Consider the following 14,402-nt stretch of genomic DNA (forward strand, 5'->3'; position numbering starts at 1 on the left):
TTTGTATTTTGTTGCACCATATCATTACTGGAGTTGAATCTTGACATAATTTACTTATATACTGTAAAGATATTCAATTTTTTGTTAAAATTTTACTTTAAAAAAAATTTTTTTTTAAAAGTGAGCGTGGTCCATCTCCGATTTTGCTAATTTTTATTAAGCGTACATATAGTAATAAGAGTAACGTTCCTGCCAAATTTCATCATGATATCTTCAACGACTGCCAAATTACAGCTTGCAAAATTTTAAATTACCTTCTTTTAAAAGTGGGCGGTGCCACGCCCATTGTCCAAAATTTTACTAGTTTTCTATTTTGCGTCATAAGTTTAACTCATCTACCAAGTTTCGTCACTTTATTGGTCTTTTGTAATGAATTATCGCACTTTTTCGGTTTTTCGAAATTTTCGATATCGAAAAAGTGGGCGTGGTTATAGTCCGATATCGTTCATTTTAAATAGCGATCTGAGATAAGTGCTCAGGAACCTACATACCAAATTTCATCAAGATACCTCAAAATTTACTCAAGTTATCGTGTTAACGGACGGACGGACGGACGGACATGGCTCAATCAAATTTTTTTTCGATCCTGATTATTTTGATATATGGAAGTCTATATCTATCTCGATTCCTTTATATATGTACAACCAACCGTTATCCAATCAAACTTAATATACTCTGTGAGCTCTGCTCAACTGAGTATAAAAAATATAACTTATTTAATTGCAATACCATGATTTCTGGTAAGGATTTGAACTATGTATTTCTTGGATTTTAGCTATTGAGATTGATATGGTACTTAGTTCGGCTCGTTTAGTGACTGTTTTCATTCTATTGCGACTTTTGAGTAAGTGCTCCCACCTTGCAGAGCTTTGGTCGCAGCTTCATTGTCAGAGTAAATTGCAGCTTGATTAGATAATATGCATCGAGCAGTCTCCTTTGCGGCTCCACTCACAGTAATTCGCACTCGAAGCAGATTCGTAGGAAACAAGCTTAAGGGGCTTAAGCCTTCTGCTTTTCCTAGTGATTTCAGCCCCAACAGAAGGTACGAGTATCAGAGGACGAATTCGCATCGCCAAGTCGCCGGATTTCTTTCATGGTAGTATTTAGTATACGCACTCACAGAATCTTGTAATGCTTTATTAAGTGTCTTCTTTCCTGTTTTATGAGCAGGAAATAAGCGGAAACCAGCTCGGCGAAGCTCCGAAACTTTCTCGGCAGTCATAAATAGATTCTAGGATATATTCAAGAATGCTCAAAAGGACTTTTGGATAAATTTTTCTCATAGCACTGAAGGAATTTGATTTCAAAATGCTCGACTGCTGAGAGACGGAGCTAGACGGAAGGTGAGCGTGATCCAACGGCCAAATGTAAGCCATAGGCCTTATTCTGATGCGAATTTCAGTATAAAATTGGGAAATTTTACAATCAATTTTTGAGTAACTTCGTGTAAATCTGCATTCTTAAAACTTGTAAAATAGTTCAAAAAGGACAAAGACAATCTGTCGCTAGATGGAGCCGCAAACATGATATTTAAAAAACTAGTCCGAATTTGGAAATTTCAATTTTAAAAATGTTATGATTAAGTAGAGAAGCTGGAATTTTCAAATTTTTTTAATTTTTCTTTTACTTCTTTGCAGTAACTTGAATGGCAAATATTTTAACGAAAACGAAAATTATAACAACACACCAATATATGAGGGTATGTATTGGAATGGATTTGGTGGTGCCACCTATTCGCTGAAAGCTGTGAAAATGATGATACGCCCGGTGGACAGTGATGGTGATTTGCAACGAAGATAGATAATATAACATTTGAATACTTGGTTGATCGCAGCCGATATACTTAATGAATTCTATTTGTAATTATGTATGTTTTGAATGTTTCGTCTATTAGGACACTTACTCAGGCTTTATAATAATGTATGGGTGCATGTTGTTTTATTGCCATTTACCGTTAAAATGGTATCCGTGATTGTGTTCAGTGTATTGTTTTTTGTTTGAAAGAAAATTGGAAATTTCCAAATTTTATCGAAATGTCACAACACCAAAATATACTCGAAAAATTTCTCAATGTTAACTATTTAAATTAGTATGTATACTTACATATGTATTTATGTATATATTTACTACTTATGTATGTAATGTTTGTGTAATTTATTTTACTTTATGTTTTTAACTATGACAAATAAATTATTTAATTCTTTAATTTAATTTGCAAAGTTTTGAGTATTTTAACATTTAGATACCCACACGGATCTCTCGTATATGCTATTCAGGAGCAGGGCCCATTGTAAAGGTTTACATGTAAGCTATGTTTATTTCCTTCTCTTTCCTTCTCTTTCTAACACTCTGCTGTTTGACCAGTATGGAAAAAGATTTTGACACTGAATAATCAAAATTGCCGAGGTTGCTACCAGCGGGGATGCAATAATTAGCGAAAAAACAAGCGGAATTTCAGATACGAGCTGCTATGATGGTCAATTTGTGTGGGCAAATTTCTGTATAAAATAGTGCATTCTATGGGTTCTATCAAAAATTTTACAAGAGTCATATAATGTGATATCCAAAGACGCGTTATATCAACATCAGTAATCCAAACACGGACGTAAAGTTCTTCCATTCGTTCAAAAGTTATCTGCGAAAAACATAATTGCAGCTACTACACTATTTTATTCATCAGTCACAAGACGAACAGACTACCTGATTCCCTATCTGCGCTTCGATGGAGATTTAAGGCCACAATATAGGTGGACGGTTGTCGTAAGGGTGTGCAAATGGCGGATGAGGCGATACATGTGTACACAGATGGTTCCAAAGTAGTGGAAGGAGTAATGTCTGCGGTATACTGTACTGATCCGGAAATAAGCAGATCCTACATGCTGCCGGATTACTGTAGCATTTTCCAAGCGGAAATATTAGCCGTAACCAAAGCAGTAGAAACCCTGGAAGAGAATGGCTTAAGCTGCAAACGTGATAACTTTTATATTGACAGTCAAGCAGCAATTAAGGCAATAATTTCGCATAGCGCATCATCTAAATGCATGTTAGAGTGTAAGCAGTCTCTGGAGAGAATCGGGACAGGGAGAAGCATACATCTATATTGCGTCCCAGGGCATATGGTTCATAGAAGGGAATGAAAAAGCGGACGAACTAGCTATAAACGGCACATCCCTTGAAGCTTGCTCCGTAGACGTCCCAATTAGACTGCGCGAGATTAAGCGAAGGCGACCAAGCGGGAAAGGCGTGGATTCAAGCGCGGGGCTGTAAAGTGTCGAAGATTATGTGTAGGTCATACAACCTTAGACTAACAAAGTTGCTGCTGTCATTAAAAAGATAGGACTGTAGACTCATGACGGATATTTTGACTGGACACTGCCTTCTGGCGTCACATGCCTTTATATTAGGCTTGGTCATTGATAGCAGATGTAGGAAGTGCGGGTTGGAGGAGGAAACGATCGAGCACGTTCTGTGCTCGTGCCCTGCACTTGCCAGGCTAAGACTCCAGCTATTAGAAGTGATACAGCTGTCAGATCTAGAAGCAGCAAGTGGCTTAAGTCCTAGGAAGCTTCTAGTATTTTCCAAGAGGACGGAGTTATTTTATAACATAGCTCCTGGTTTTTGACAGGGTTTTTCAGTTTGCTCGTTAAAACAAACTTCTGGTAACACTACGAACTCAATCAGTTTATGTGAGGTCCTCATGGACCAGCCAGTTCAACCTAACCTAACACTATTTTATACCAAAGTAGTACAACGCTGCCGAATTGCCTCAACAAAAAAGAAGATAGAATAAGCATTATGGTCAGGCGATCGTAGCTGTGAACGAACAGCTGTATTCAAAATTCATGAACAGGGCTGCTCAAATATGTTTATATTGTAGTGCAAATCACAATACATATACAAAATTATAAAAAAGTATTTTAAATGTTCAAATAATTTCAATGGTCCCCTGAATGAATTACAATTTTTTTCAGTGCTACAATATTTTTGAAAAATTGTTTATTGTCAATTTATTAGTGTAAGTTTTAGTATCATACCGAAGTGCCTTGGCTTCTTATGGAAGTGCTTTTTCTTTGCACTTTTATATGAAATTCAGGTACTTTCATATATGTAAATCGAATTTATATTTGAGGGCATAAGGGATTGCAATGCTATTATTTTTTATATACAAAGAGTGATTTTGTATGTATCTGTGCCAATTCTTCAGGGCAAAACAAAAACAAAAGTGCTACAAGTGTATATGGATTGAAAAGTTCAGTTCATGAGAGTTGGTGAAAACATTGTTTTTGTTGGGAACATTAACTGTGAGAAAAGAAAGGTCCGAAATATGAACCAGCTGCAATGATACAACGTCTAGAAGTTTCGCTCTATCATCCCTGAGATTATTTTCGATAAATAGTTAGACCAACAAGTTTCTACTTTAAAAAAAATGTTCGATTGTTCTTGCAGCATTTTTTCCGAACTTTTCAAAAAATAATAATAAAAAAAGCTCATCAATTTCTGAACTACATACTATTTTGTGAAATTTTGCATTTTTTCGCTTTACCCGCCGGTTCAGAATTGTTTAGTGTAAGTGATTATTTCTAGTCTTGCTCCAAATAAAGCGCATTAATGTCCTGCAAAATATTTCCAGGTAATTTTTGGGGCAAAGGTCAATTTCTTTGCGTTTTTTCGCTTTCGAGTTCCATCACGTTACAATTTCAAGGCCCAAGAAAATATTAAAATTGCCGTTGTCCCAAAAATGTACCTGTAAATTTTTAGTAAGGAATAACTGCGCCTTATTCGGTTAAAAATTCTAGGCCAAATTTTCAATTTTCTTTTACTAAATATATGTATGGCCAAACTAAATTTGGTTTGAAATTGAAAACATTTGAAAAATTTATGAAAATGAGAAAACTAACCTTGGTTTAAATTTTAAACATGTTGGTTTGATGTTGAAAACCAAAATTTTCTTGGTTTTAAACTGAAAAGCAGTCCGAAATTGAGTCCTCACATCATTAAAATGTTGCTAAAATTATACCTTTTATATCGTGTGTCTCTAGACTAGACATTTTTTAAAAAAAGGTTCGTGAAGTTCAACGTGTAAACATAGTATATAAGCTGGCACAGGGGGTGAAGTTTAACGGCAACAAAAATAACTTTACCAGAAACAAAAATTCTAAGTTTTCTAGAAGAAGATCGCCGTCTCCTTTCAATAAAAAGTGGAGAATTGAGTAACACTCCAACAATAAATCAATCACTTTTCGATAAATAACCGATATCTTTCGGTAGTAAGTCAGGAACTTTTGCATAAAAAAACCGATTACTCGCGGATAAAAAATCCATAACTTATTATTAACCTTTGTTAACGATGGAAAATTTATATCTCATCGATAACTCGTCAATACCTCGTCGATAGCACACCAATAGCAAACCGATAGCGCGTCGATAAAAAATGGAAAACCCACCATAACTCGGCAATAACAAACCAATAATTCATGGATACCTAAGCGTTAAGAAAGGCCATGCGGTCTCAGTTCCGGCTTCGATTCCGGCCCTGGTTTTGTATCTGTTTTAACTTTCAGTAATTTCTTCCTTTTGCTTTCGTTTCCTTTACTTTCCCTTCTTTTCCGCTTCTTTCCTTTTGTTTAAGTGACTTACGTCACTTAAAGGAAACGCAACCCTGCGATCCCAAAGCCCATCACGCATCCCTGCGTGTCGTCCCATAGCGAAGCATCCCTGTTTTATTTCGAACTTCCAACAGTGTTGGAAAGGCTATAAAAGCGCTGCGCGCTCCTGAATTCGCTCTCCTTTGTGTCTACAACTTTCATCAATCAACACAGGTAAACTGTATCAGCACGAAAGCATTCCGATCGTCGCAGTGTTTGTGCCACCGATAGTTGTAGTGCGTTCAATTAAAATCACTGTTCAGAGTTACATAATTTCATTTTAACTTGTTCATTTAAATAACTTTCAAATACGCTTAAGTTAAAACTAAAATCAACGTAAAGTTGAAACTCTCACACTGAATTCTAATTTAAAACATAAGAGGTTTTACGTGTGAACATTAATATACGAACTCAATTGAATTAAATATTGAACTTGTGCCAATATCACACATCTCGCCTTCTTTTATTTCATTCCTTGGATCGACCCTTATAGTCCAAAGCAGGTGAAATCCCCGTTCCCTTTTGTCCTTATTGGTTAGCACCAAATTTAACATGGTCCTTGCAAGCCGAATTTGACGGCACCGAAACGCACCTAATAAAAAAGTGATATTGGCAACGCGAGTAGTTCAACTTCGAAAATCAACGCGCAAGGCAACACTGCTTTGCATTTTATGATACATGCAAGAAAAACAAGAAACAGCATTTCATAAAATTTCCATCGTTGAACTGAACGGCAGCTGTGGCAGTGGTAAGTGCAAAAAGAAGACAAACACAAAAACAAAAAAAAAACGCTTCTTAAAGCACTAAAAACTTAAATACAATAGAGTAAAAGATAGTGAAAGTGAAAAGCGTCGAAAAGTAGAAATTATAGTCGGGAGTGTCGCGAAAATAAAATTAGCACAGAAAACTGCCGCTGCCCAACGAGGGAGCCTAACACGAAAAACGCACGGGCGGTACAGGCACCTTTGGCCGCTTCCTCAGATTTCCTACATCATACAGGCGGTGGAGTCACCTATAACCGCCACATAACAAAGGCTTGCGGATTCCGATCACCGGAAAAAATGAGTAGTCTCAAAAGCATCAAGTAAGTTATTTTCCACATAAAATTTCTTTCAAACCGTTACTCTAACGGAATTAACGCCATATATATGTACAAGTACATATATGCATACGATCCGCTATTCCCATAAAAGTGGTCAGCAGTGAGAAAAAGAAAAAATTGGAAGCAGTCGTTCTCTTCCAACGTATAACGTATGCACGCATATACATTCATACATACACATGTAGATAAATACACTACTAGTGGTTCAGTTTTCTACTGACAAGCTGTAAAACAACCGTTTTCCATGCCATATTCTTCAATTCCTCGTTATTATCACTTACGCCGGCTACCAACTACTTGTCCCTTTCTTTATTTCTTCAATGGTATGGAAATTAGAAGTTCATTTTCAAATGCGCATAGTTGTTTCACTTGTGAACAATACTATCGTATTCCTCTCGTCATCTTAGATTTGTTGTGGCTTGCGTCGGCCAGCAACTACTTCGCAATTCCTTCATGTTACTTACAGTTGTTTACATTTGATATTCGCATATCGCCTTTGGATGTTAATACCAAAACCTAATGCAATTTATGAAAACAAATTTTATGCATACTTCACCGTACATATGTATGCGCATACATAACATAATACAAATCTAAGAGGCGCATTTAAATCGACATATGTAACAAAGTGAATAGTTCAAGCAAACAGCGCTGTTCGCGTCAACTGTAAAAGTAAGCAAGGCAGAGAATGAATATAGTACAAATATCGGTACTCTAATGCTTGAAACCTTTCATGTCACCATATTAATATAATATTGGCTTAGTCCGTAGTGACAATATTTCACAATCCTTCATACATAGATATACATAACTACACTTGTATAAATAGAATTGAAATACATTGAAATATACACATATACATAAAACATACATACATATATGGCAAGATTTCTGCTGGGCATTTAAAGGCTTATTCGCTGCTTATGCTAGCATAGAACCATCGTTTTGAGTTGATTCGATTCACTAAACCACCAATCCGAATATTGTACAAGGAGATAAAATTAAAGTTTCATTCGGGGTCTATAATCAAAACCCTATTATCAAAATAACTTTTCGAAATCACTTTTCATGTTTATACATCCATCATCCCTTAAACGAAACTACACACGTCAATACGGAACTTAATAACCGTTCTAGTTTTCAAAGTATTTACTCCCGATAATCATGGCTACGGGTTCCGCCTCATCGGCGGAGTTCATATTCCGGTCGAATGATTTAATGAACTTCTGTTCCCGTTATGAAAAAGAAGACCCCGAGGAGAATACCGATACATTGCTGGAAGTTAAACTCCAGGACTTAAATACGCGTTGGGAGATGTTACAAACATCTTATAGGATCGTCTGCCTTACAGACGAGAATGAAGTGCCCACCGACTTTAAGGAAGAAGCCACCAACAAGTTCCAAGTGTGTACTGACAGCTTCTATATATGCAAATCTCAAATCCTTGATCAATTAAAGCTTTTCCATGGAAGCAGTTCCGACAACAACGTGAGCACTAGACCGTCCACTTCTTTGGTAGATAACTCCACTCCCTGCATCAAAGTTCCACCATGCGATACCCAAGTTTTTTATGGCAGTTATGAGGAATGGCCAAGCTTCCGCGACATGTTCACAGCGGTATATCTTAATCACCCAAAGCTAACTCCCGCACAAAAACTGTTTCATTTACGAAATAAAACCAGGGGAAAGGCAGGAACAATTGTTAAACAGTACAGGCTCTGCGACGAAAATTTTTCTCTTGCCTGGGAGGCACTTAGAGCCCGCTTTGAAAATAAACGAATATTAATCGACAACCAGTTAAAGACCCTTTTCAACATTACCCCTGTCACGACAGAAAATAGTGAGGGTATTCAACAGATTCAGAGTACAATCAATGACTGCCTTTCGTGCCTACAATTTCAAGGAGTTTCGGTCGCCGAATGGGATCCTATCTTAATTTATCTATGCTCCACAAAACTCCCTGAAGAAACCCTTTCTCTCTGGGAACAGTCCCTAAAGTCTAGGAAAGAACTCCCCGACTGGTCCCAAATGGACACATTCCTTACTAGTCGTTACGAAGTGGTGGAACGATTAAATAACTACAAGGCCTCTAAATCTCGCAATTCTCTCCCTGCGAAAACTCCGCCCAGGATACAATCTTATCATTCCCAAGAACAACTTGCTGTCACCTGCAAACTTTGCAATAACAGTCACACTTTAAGGTCCTGTCCCGAATTCCGAAGCCTGACAGTCCCTGACCGTATCGAGTTCGCTGAGAAAAATGGGTATTGTACCAATTGCTTGGCGCATAATCACACACTCACTCACTGTAAAAGTTTGTTCCGATGTCTGCATTGTAGACAATCACATCACTCCATGCTTCATCCTAGTTCAATAACCAGAGCGGGTGGCAAGCCAACCGTCAAAAATCCAGAACCAAAATCAACACCCCTGTTACACATCCAATCTACCGCATCATCAAATCCCTCTCGGCACCCGATCTTCAACCTAACCGAAGACCAGTACGAGGAATCACCGACCACATCTGCTAACAGGGACTCTTACATCCAAGCGAACTTCTCCGCGAATCACGAGAAGACGCTACTTCCCACCGCCCGTGTGCAAATCGAGCATTTGGGCACACTTTTCATCTTAAGAGCCTTAATTGACCAAGGCTCGCAGAAAACCTTCATATCAGAAAAGGTCCAAAAACGTTTGAACCTCCCTACATATCGCGCGAATTTTTCAGTTACCGGAATGGGAGGAATCATTGTAGAAAACGCCGATAGAGTCTGCCAATTTACCCTCGTCTCCAAGAGATGTCACACCAGAATTAATACCAAAGCGATAGTACTTCACAAGTTGACCAGCTTCCTACCAACATTCTCCCTACCAGAACACAATCTTCTAGAACTAAAAGACCTAGATATCGCCGATCCACACCTCTTCACTCCTGGTCCGATCGATATGGTGATCGGAAGCGACCTAATACCCCAAATCCTTACTCCAGGAGTTAAGCATCAAGTACTAGGAAGTCTCCTCGCCCAAAACACCATTTTTGGGTGGTTTTTGAGTGGGCCCATCCAATCCACGCACTGCACCACTGTCCACACACACGCTGTGGAAGTATCCAATGAAAATCTCAACTCCCAGCTGAAGCGTTTCTGGGAACTCGAGGAACTCCCCGAAGCTCACGTGCCCTCCGAAGAAGATGCCTTTTGCGAAAAATTTTACCAAGATACCACTGTTAGGCGCAGCGATGGTCGATATGTAGTCCGGTTGCCATTTAAATCCGGATTTCCATCAAATATGACTTTAGGACCTTCTCGTACCCAAGCTTTGCGACAAGCAATCAGAATGGAACATACGCTGAGCAAAAATCCCAATCTAAAAGAAGAATACAATCGTGTACTAGAAGAGTACTTAGTTCTGGATCATATGATTCAAATCACTCCTGATGAAATACAGAAAAATGGAACATATCTATCGTATTATCTCCCGCATCACTCGGTTCTCAAACCAGAAAGTAAATCCACAAAACTTCGCATCGTTTTTAATGCTTCTAAATCAACGGCGTCTGGTATTTCACTCAATGATATACTTCATATCGGTCCAACCTTACAAACAGATCTTCTATTTGTCATATTGAATTGGCGTTTGTACCAGTATGTTTTTAATGGGGATATACAAAAAATGTACCGACAAATTCTTCTTCAGGAAGATGATCAGCCCTACCAACGTATTGTGTTTCGTAGAAATAACGATAGCCAATTCTCGGACTTCGCTCTGAAGACTGTGACATTCGGCGTCAATTGCGCGCCGTATTTGGCCATTCGCACGTTGCATCAATTGGCAAACGATACAAAAGATTCCCACCCTTTAGCTGGAATGATTTTGAAGAAAGAAACGTATGTCGACGACGTATTATCGGGAGGCCACGATATCTCATCATGCTTAAAAGCTCAAACCGAACTTACTCAATGTTTGCTTTCAGCCGGGTTCCCACTTAGGAAAATAACGGCAAACCATCCGCAACTTCTAAACCACATTCCCGCCGAACATCTGTTAGACTCCGATTTTTTAAAGTTCGATTGCTCAAGTTCTACCAAAACGCTTGGCATCCAATGGAACGCATTGGCCGATTCGTTCTCATATTCGATAGAATCTCTGGAACCCACTTCCAGTGCCACAAAAAGACAAATTTTATCGTCAGTCTCGAAACTATTTGACCCCGCAGGATGGCTAGCGCCTATCCTCATCCAGGCAAAAATATTATTACAACAGATATGGCTAGAGGGTACTGAATGGGACGAGTGTGTCAAACCTTTATCGCTTCAAAGGTGGCACCAATTTCTGACGGATTTACCTAGCATTGAACAAATTCAAATTCCCAGATGGACGGAATTTTCCCCCAATCGAATTATTCAAATACACGGGTTTTGTGACGCCTCAGAAAAGGCCTATTGTGCATCAGTGTACATACGATCCCAATCAAATGCGACAGTTTCATCACATCTACTGTTTTCAAAAACAAAGGTGGCGCCACTCCAAACAGTAAGCCTTCCGCGGTTGGAATTGTGTGGTGCCGTCTTATTATCTAAATGCATCAAGAATGTTATCAGCCAACTATCCCTCAAACCTGCAGCCATTTTCCTGTGGTCAGATTCTTCAATCGTCCTCTCGTGGCTGGAAAAACCACCATGTACTTGGAAGGTGTATGTAGCAAACCGCACATCAGAAATCATAAAAAATATAGGAAATGTCAAATGGAGACACGTAGCCACTAACCATAACCCTGCAGATCTAGGAACTCGAGGTTGCAGGCCACAGGACCTAATACTAAGAACACTTTGGTGGCACGGACCAGAGTGGTTACTAAAACCCCCCGACCATTGGCCATTATCACTTCGCCAAAATGTCCCCCCTCACGAGGAACGTAAAGTGGAAGCTCTTCACATTTTAGACAACCAGCCTGACATATTAGATCGCTTTTCTTCATGGTCCAAAGCCTTACGTGTGATAGCGTACATGTTCAGATTTGTCCACCGATTCAAACCAATACAGTCCACTGCTCCTACCCGTTACGAGTCCGTCGTTATCACACAAAAGGAAATCCACTGGGTCAAAACACGCCTTATTAAACTTGCACAAGAAAGACATTACCCAAAAGAATTTTCTCAATTAACCCACAGGCAACCAATTTCTAAAAAGAGCTCTCTTTTAACGTTAAACCCCCTACTAGACGAAAATGGACTTCTTCGTGTGGACGGCCGCTTGGCCAACGCTGACCTACCATACAACGAGAGATACCCAGTCATAATTCCGGAATCGTCGAGATTATGCTATCTTTTTCTTAACTTCCTACATAACCTCCTCATGCACGCTGAACACCAACTGATGGTTCGAATAACAAGGCAAGAGTACTACATTCCTAGATTGAAATCGAAAGTAAGAAACTGTATACGTTGCTGCAAAACCTGCACCATTTTTAAACAAAACACCCGTTCCCAAATTATGGCAGCTCTACCACCTGAGCGTGCTACTTTCTCCCTACCATTCACCTACACAGGCTTAGATTTTGCAGGCCCGCTGGATATTAAATCTTCAACGCTCCGGAAGTCCCCACTACTTAAAGGATATGTTTGCGTTTTCATCTGCTTCTCGACCAAAGCTATTCACCTTGAGCCCTGTTCAGACTTGTCAACCACAGCATTTCAGGCAGCATTCGCTCGTTTCGTTGGTAGACGAGGTCTCCCACAGCAAGTCTTCTCAGACAATGGAAAGAACTTTGTTGGCGCAAATCGCGCCTTTCAACAAGATTTCCGTAAATTTTTGAAAGACACCTCCGATGACATACGTGCAAAGTATAGCCTGCATGGATTTGAATGGCATTTCTTGCCACCTAATGCTCCCCACATGGGTGGCCTGTGGGAGGCAGCCGTAAAGAGTTTTAAACATCATTTCAAACGGACAGTTGGAAGTCATACCCTTACCTTTGAAGAATTAGCCACTCTGCTTGCTCGAATCGAAGCAGTCCTGAACTCCCGACCTCTCTCTCCCATGTCCGATAACCCCCAGGAATTACTAGCATTAACTCCGGGACATTTTTTGCGTGGAGGGCCGCTCCTAGGTATACCAGAACCCCGATTCGACAATCTATCCCTTCAGAATAGATGGGAAAAACTCAAAGTCTTACATCAACAGTTCAGCCTGCGCTGGAAAGAAGAGTATCTCAAAGAGCTACATCAGAGATACAAATGGAAGCTACCTCAAACAAACCTTTCCATTGGCGACTTCGTCGTCATTAAAAACGAGCTAACACCCCCCAACGAATGGAGATTAGGACGTGTAGAAAAGGTGTATCATGGATCGGATAATCGTGTGCGAGTGGCGGATGTCAAGACACAAAATGGAACTTTCACACGACCGATTGTTAAGCTCTGTCCACTTCCTGTTGCATCTGATACCCCACAGGCCAACTCTATACCGGACATTTAATGATCACAATCACATATATTAGTATTAAGCTCGCAAAGAATTTCTTATTTATTTATACATTTACAGGTTGTGGCCACCAACCGAAGGCACCCGAGATCCAGCCATTCACAAATGTACGGTCTGCCTCAGATACCATCCTCTTCGGTTTTGTAAGGAGTTCCGGGCAATGACGGTCAACGAGCGTAAGGAGATAGTGCGACAGTTCAAACACTGCCCAAATTGTTTGGCTCGCTCGCACGACAACACAAGACAATGCTCAAGTCCAGAAACTTGCAAGGTATGTAATGAGCTACACCATACCCTATTACACAAACGAGAGTTCGGAGAAAGAGAACCCGAAAGCAGAGGAACCCGAAAACAGGTGAAGCGACTCAAAGAACAGCACAAGCAACTCGATGTGGCCATTCGCGCACTCGAGAAACTGAGAGCATCCCTTGCACCAGTGCAACAGGGGCGCCATGTTTAAGTGACTTACGTCACTTAAAGGAAACGCAACCCTGCGATCCCAAAGCCCATCACGCATCCCTGCGTGTCGTCCCATAGCGAAGCATCCCTGTTTTATTTCGAACTTCCAACAGTGTTGGAAAGGCTATAAAAGCGCTGCGCGCTCCTGAATTCGCTCTCCTTTGTGTCTACAACTTTCATCAATCAACACAGGTAAACTGTATCAGCACGAAAGCATTCCGATCGTCGCAGTGTTTGTGCCACCGATAGTTGTAGTGCGTTCAATTAAAATCACTGTTCAGAGTTACATAATTTCATTTTAACTTGTTCATTTAAATAACTTTCAAATACGCTTAAGTTAAAACTAAAATCAACGTAAAGTTGAAACTCTCACACTGAATTCTAATTTAAAACATAAGAGGTTTTACGTGTGAACATTAATATACGAACTCAATTGAATTAAATATTGAACTTGTGCCAATATCACACATCTCGCCTTCTTTTATTTCATTCCTTGGATCGACCCTTATAGTCCAAAGCAGGTGAAATCCCCGTTCCCTTTTGTCCTTATTGGTTAGCACCAAATTTAACACCTTTCCTTATTTTTCTTACCGTCTCGTTTCCCTTTATTCCCTTCCCTTTTTCTTTCCTTCCCTTCCCTTCCTTTCCTTTCCTTTCCTTTCCTTTCCTTTTCTTTCCTTTGCTTTCCTTTCCTTTCGACTGGAATGGTGCAC

At 39.7% G+C, this 14,402-nt stretch overlaps 1 protein-coding gene across 2 annotated transcripts in view; it reads left to right on the plus strand.

The window, feature by feature from the left end:
* LOC137252147 (angiopoietin-related protein 7) overlaps nt 1-2,211 on the plus strand; it is a 31,516-nt gene extending 29,305 nt beyond the window's left edge. For both annotated transcript variants that reach the window (XM_067787466.1, XM_067787468.1), the window contains exon 7: nt 1,638-2,211. In XM_067787466.1, coding sequence (XP_067643567.1) covers nt 1,638-1,800 — 163 coding nt within the window. In that variant the 3' untranslated portion in view covers nt 1,801-2,211. The remainder of the gene's footprint in view (nt 1-1,637) is intronic.
* The last annotated feature ends 12,191 nt before the right edge of the window (nt 2,212-14,402 follow it).

The sequence above is a fragment of the Eurosta solidaginis genome, chromosome 5 (assembly GCF_040869045.1).
Source record: "Eurosta solidaginis isolate ZX-2024a chromosome 5, ASM4086904v1, whole genome shotgun sequence".
In the NCBI taxonomy this organism is placed as follows: domain Eukaryota; kingdom Metazoa; phylum Arthropoda; class Insecta; order Diptera; family Tephritidae; genus Eurosta; species Eurosta solidaginis.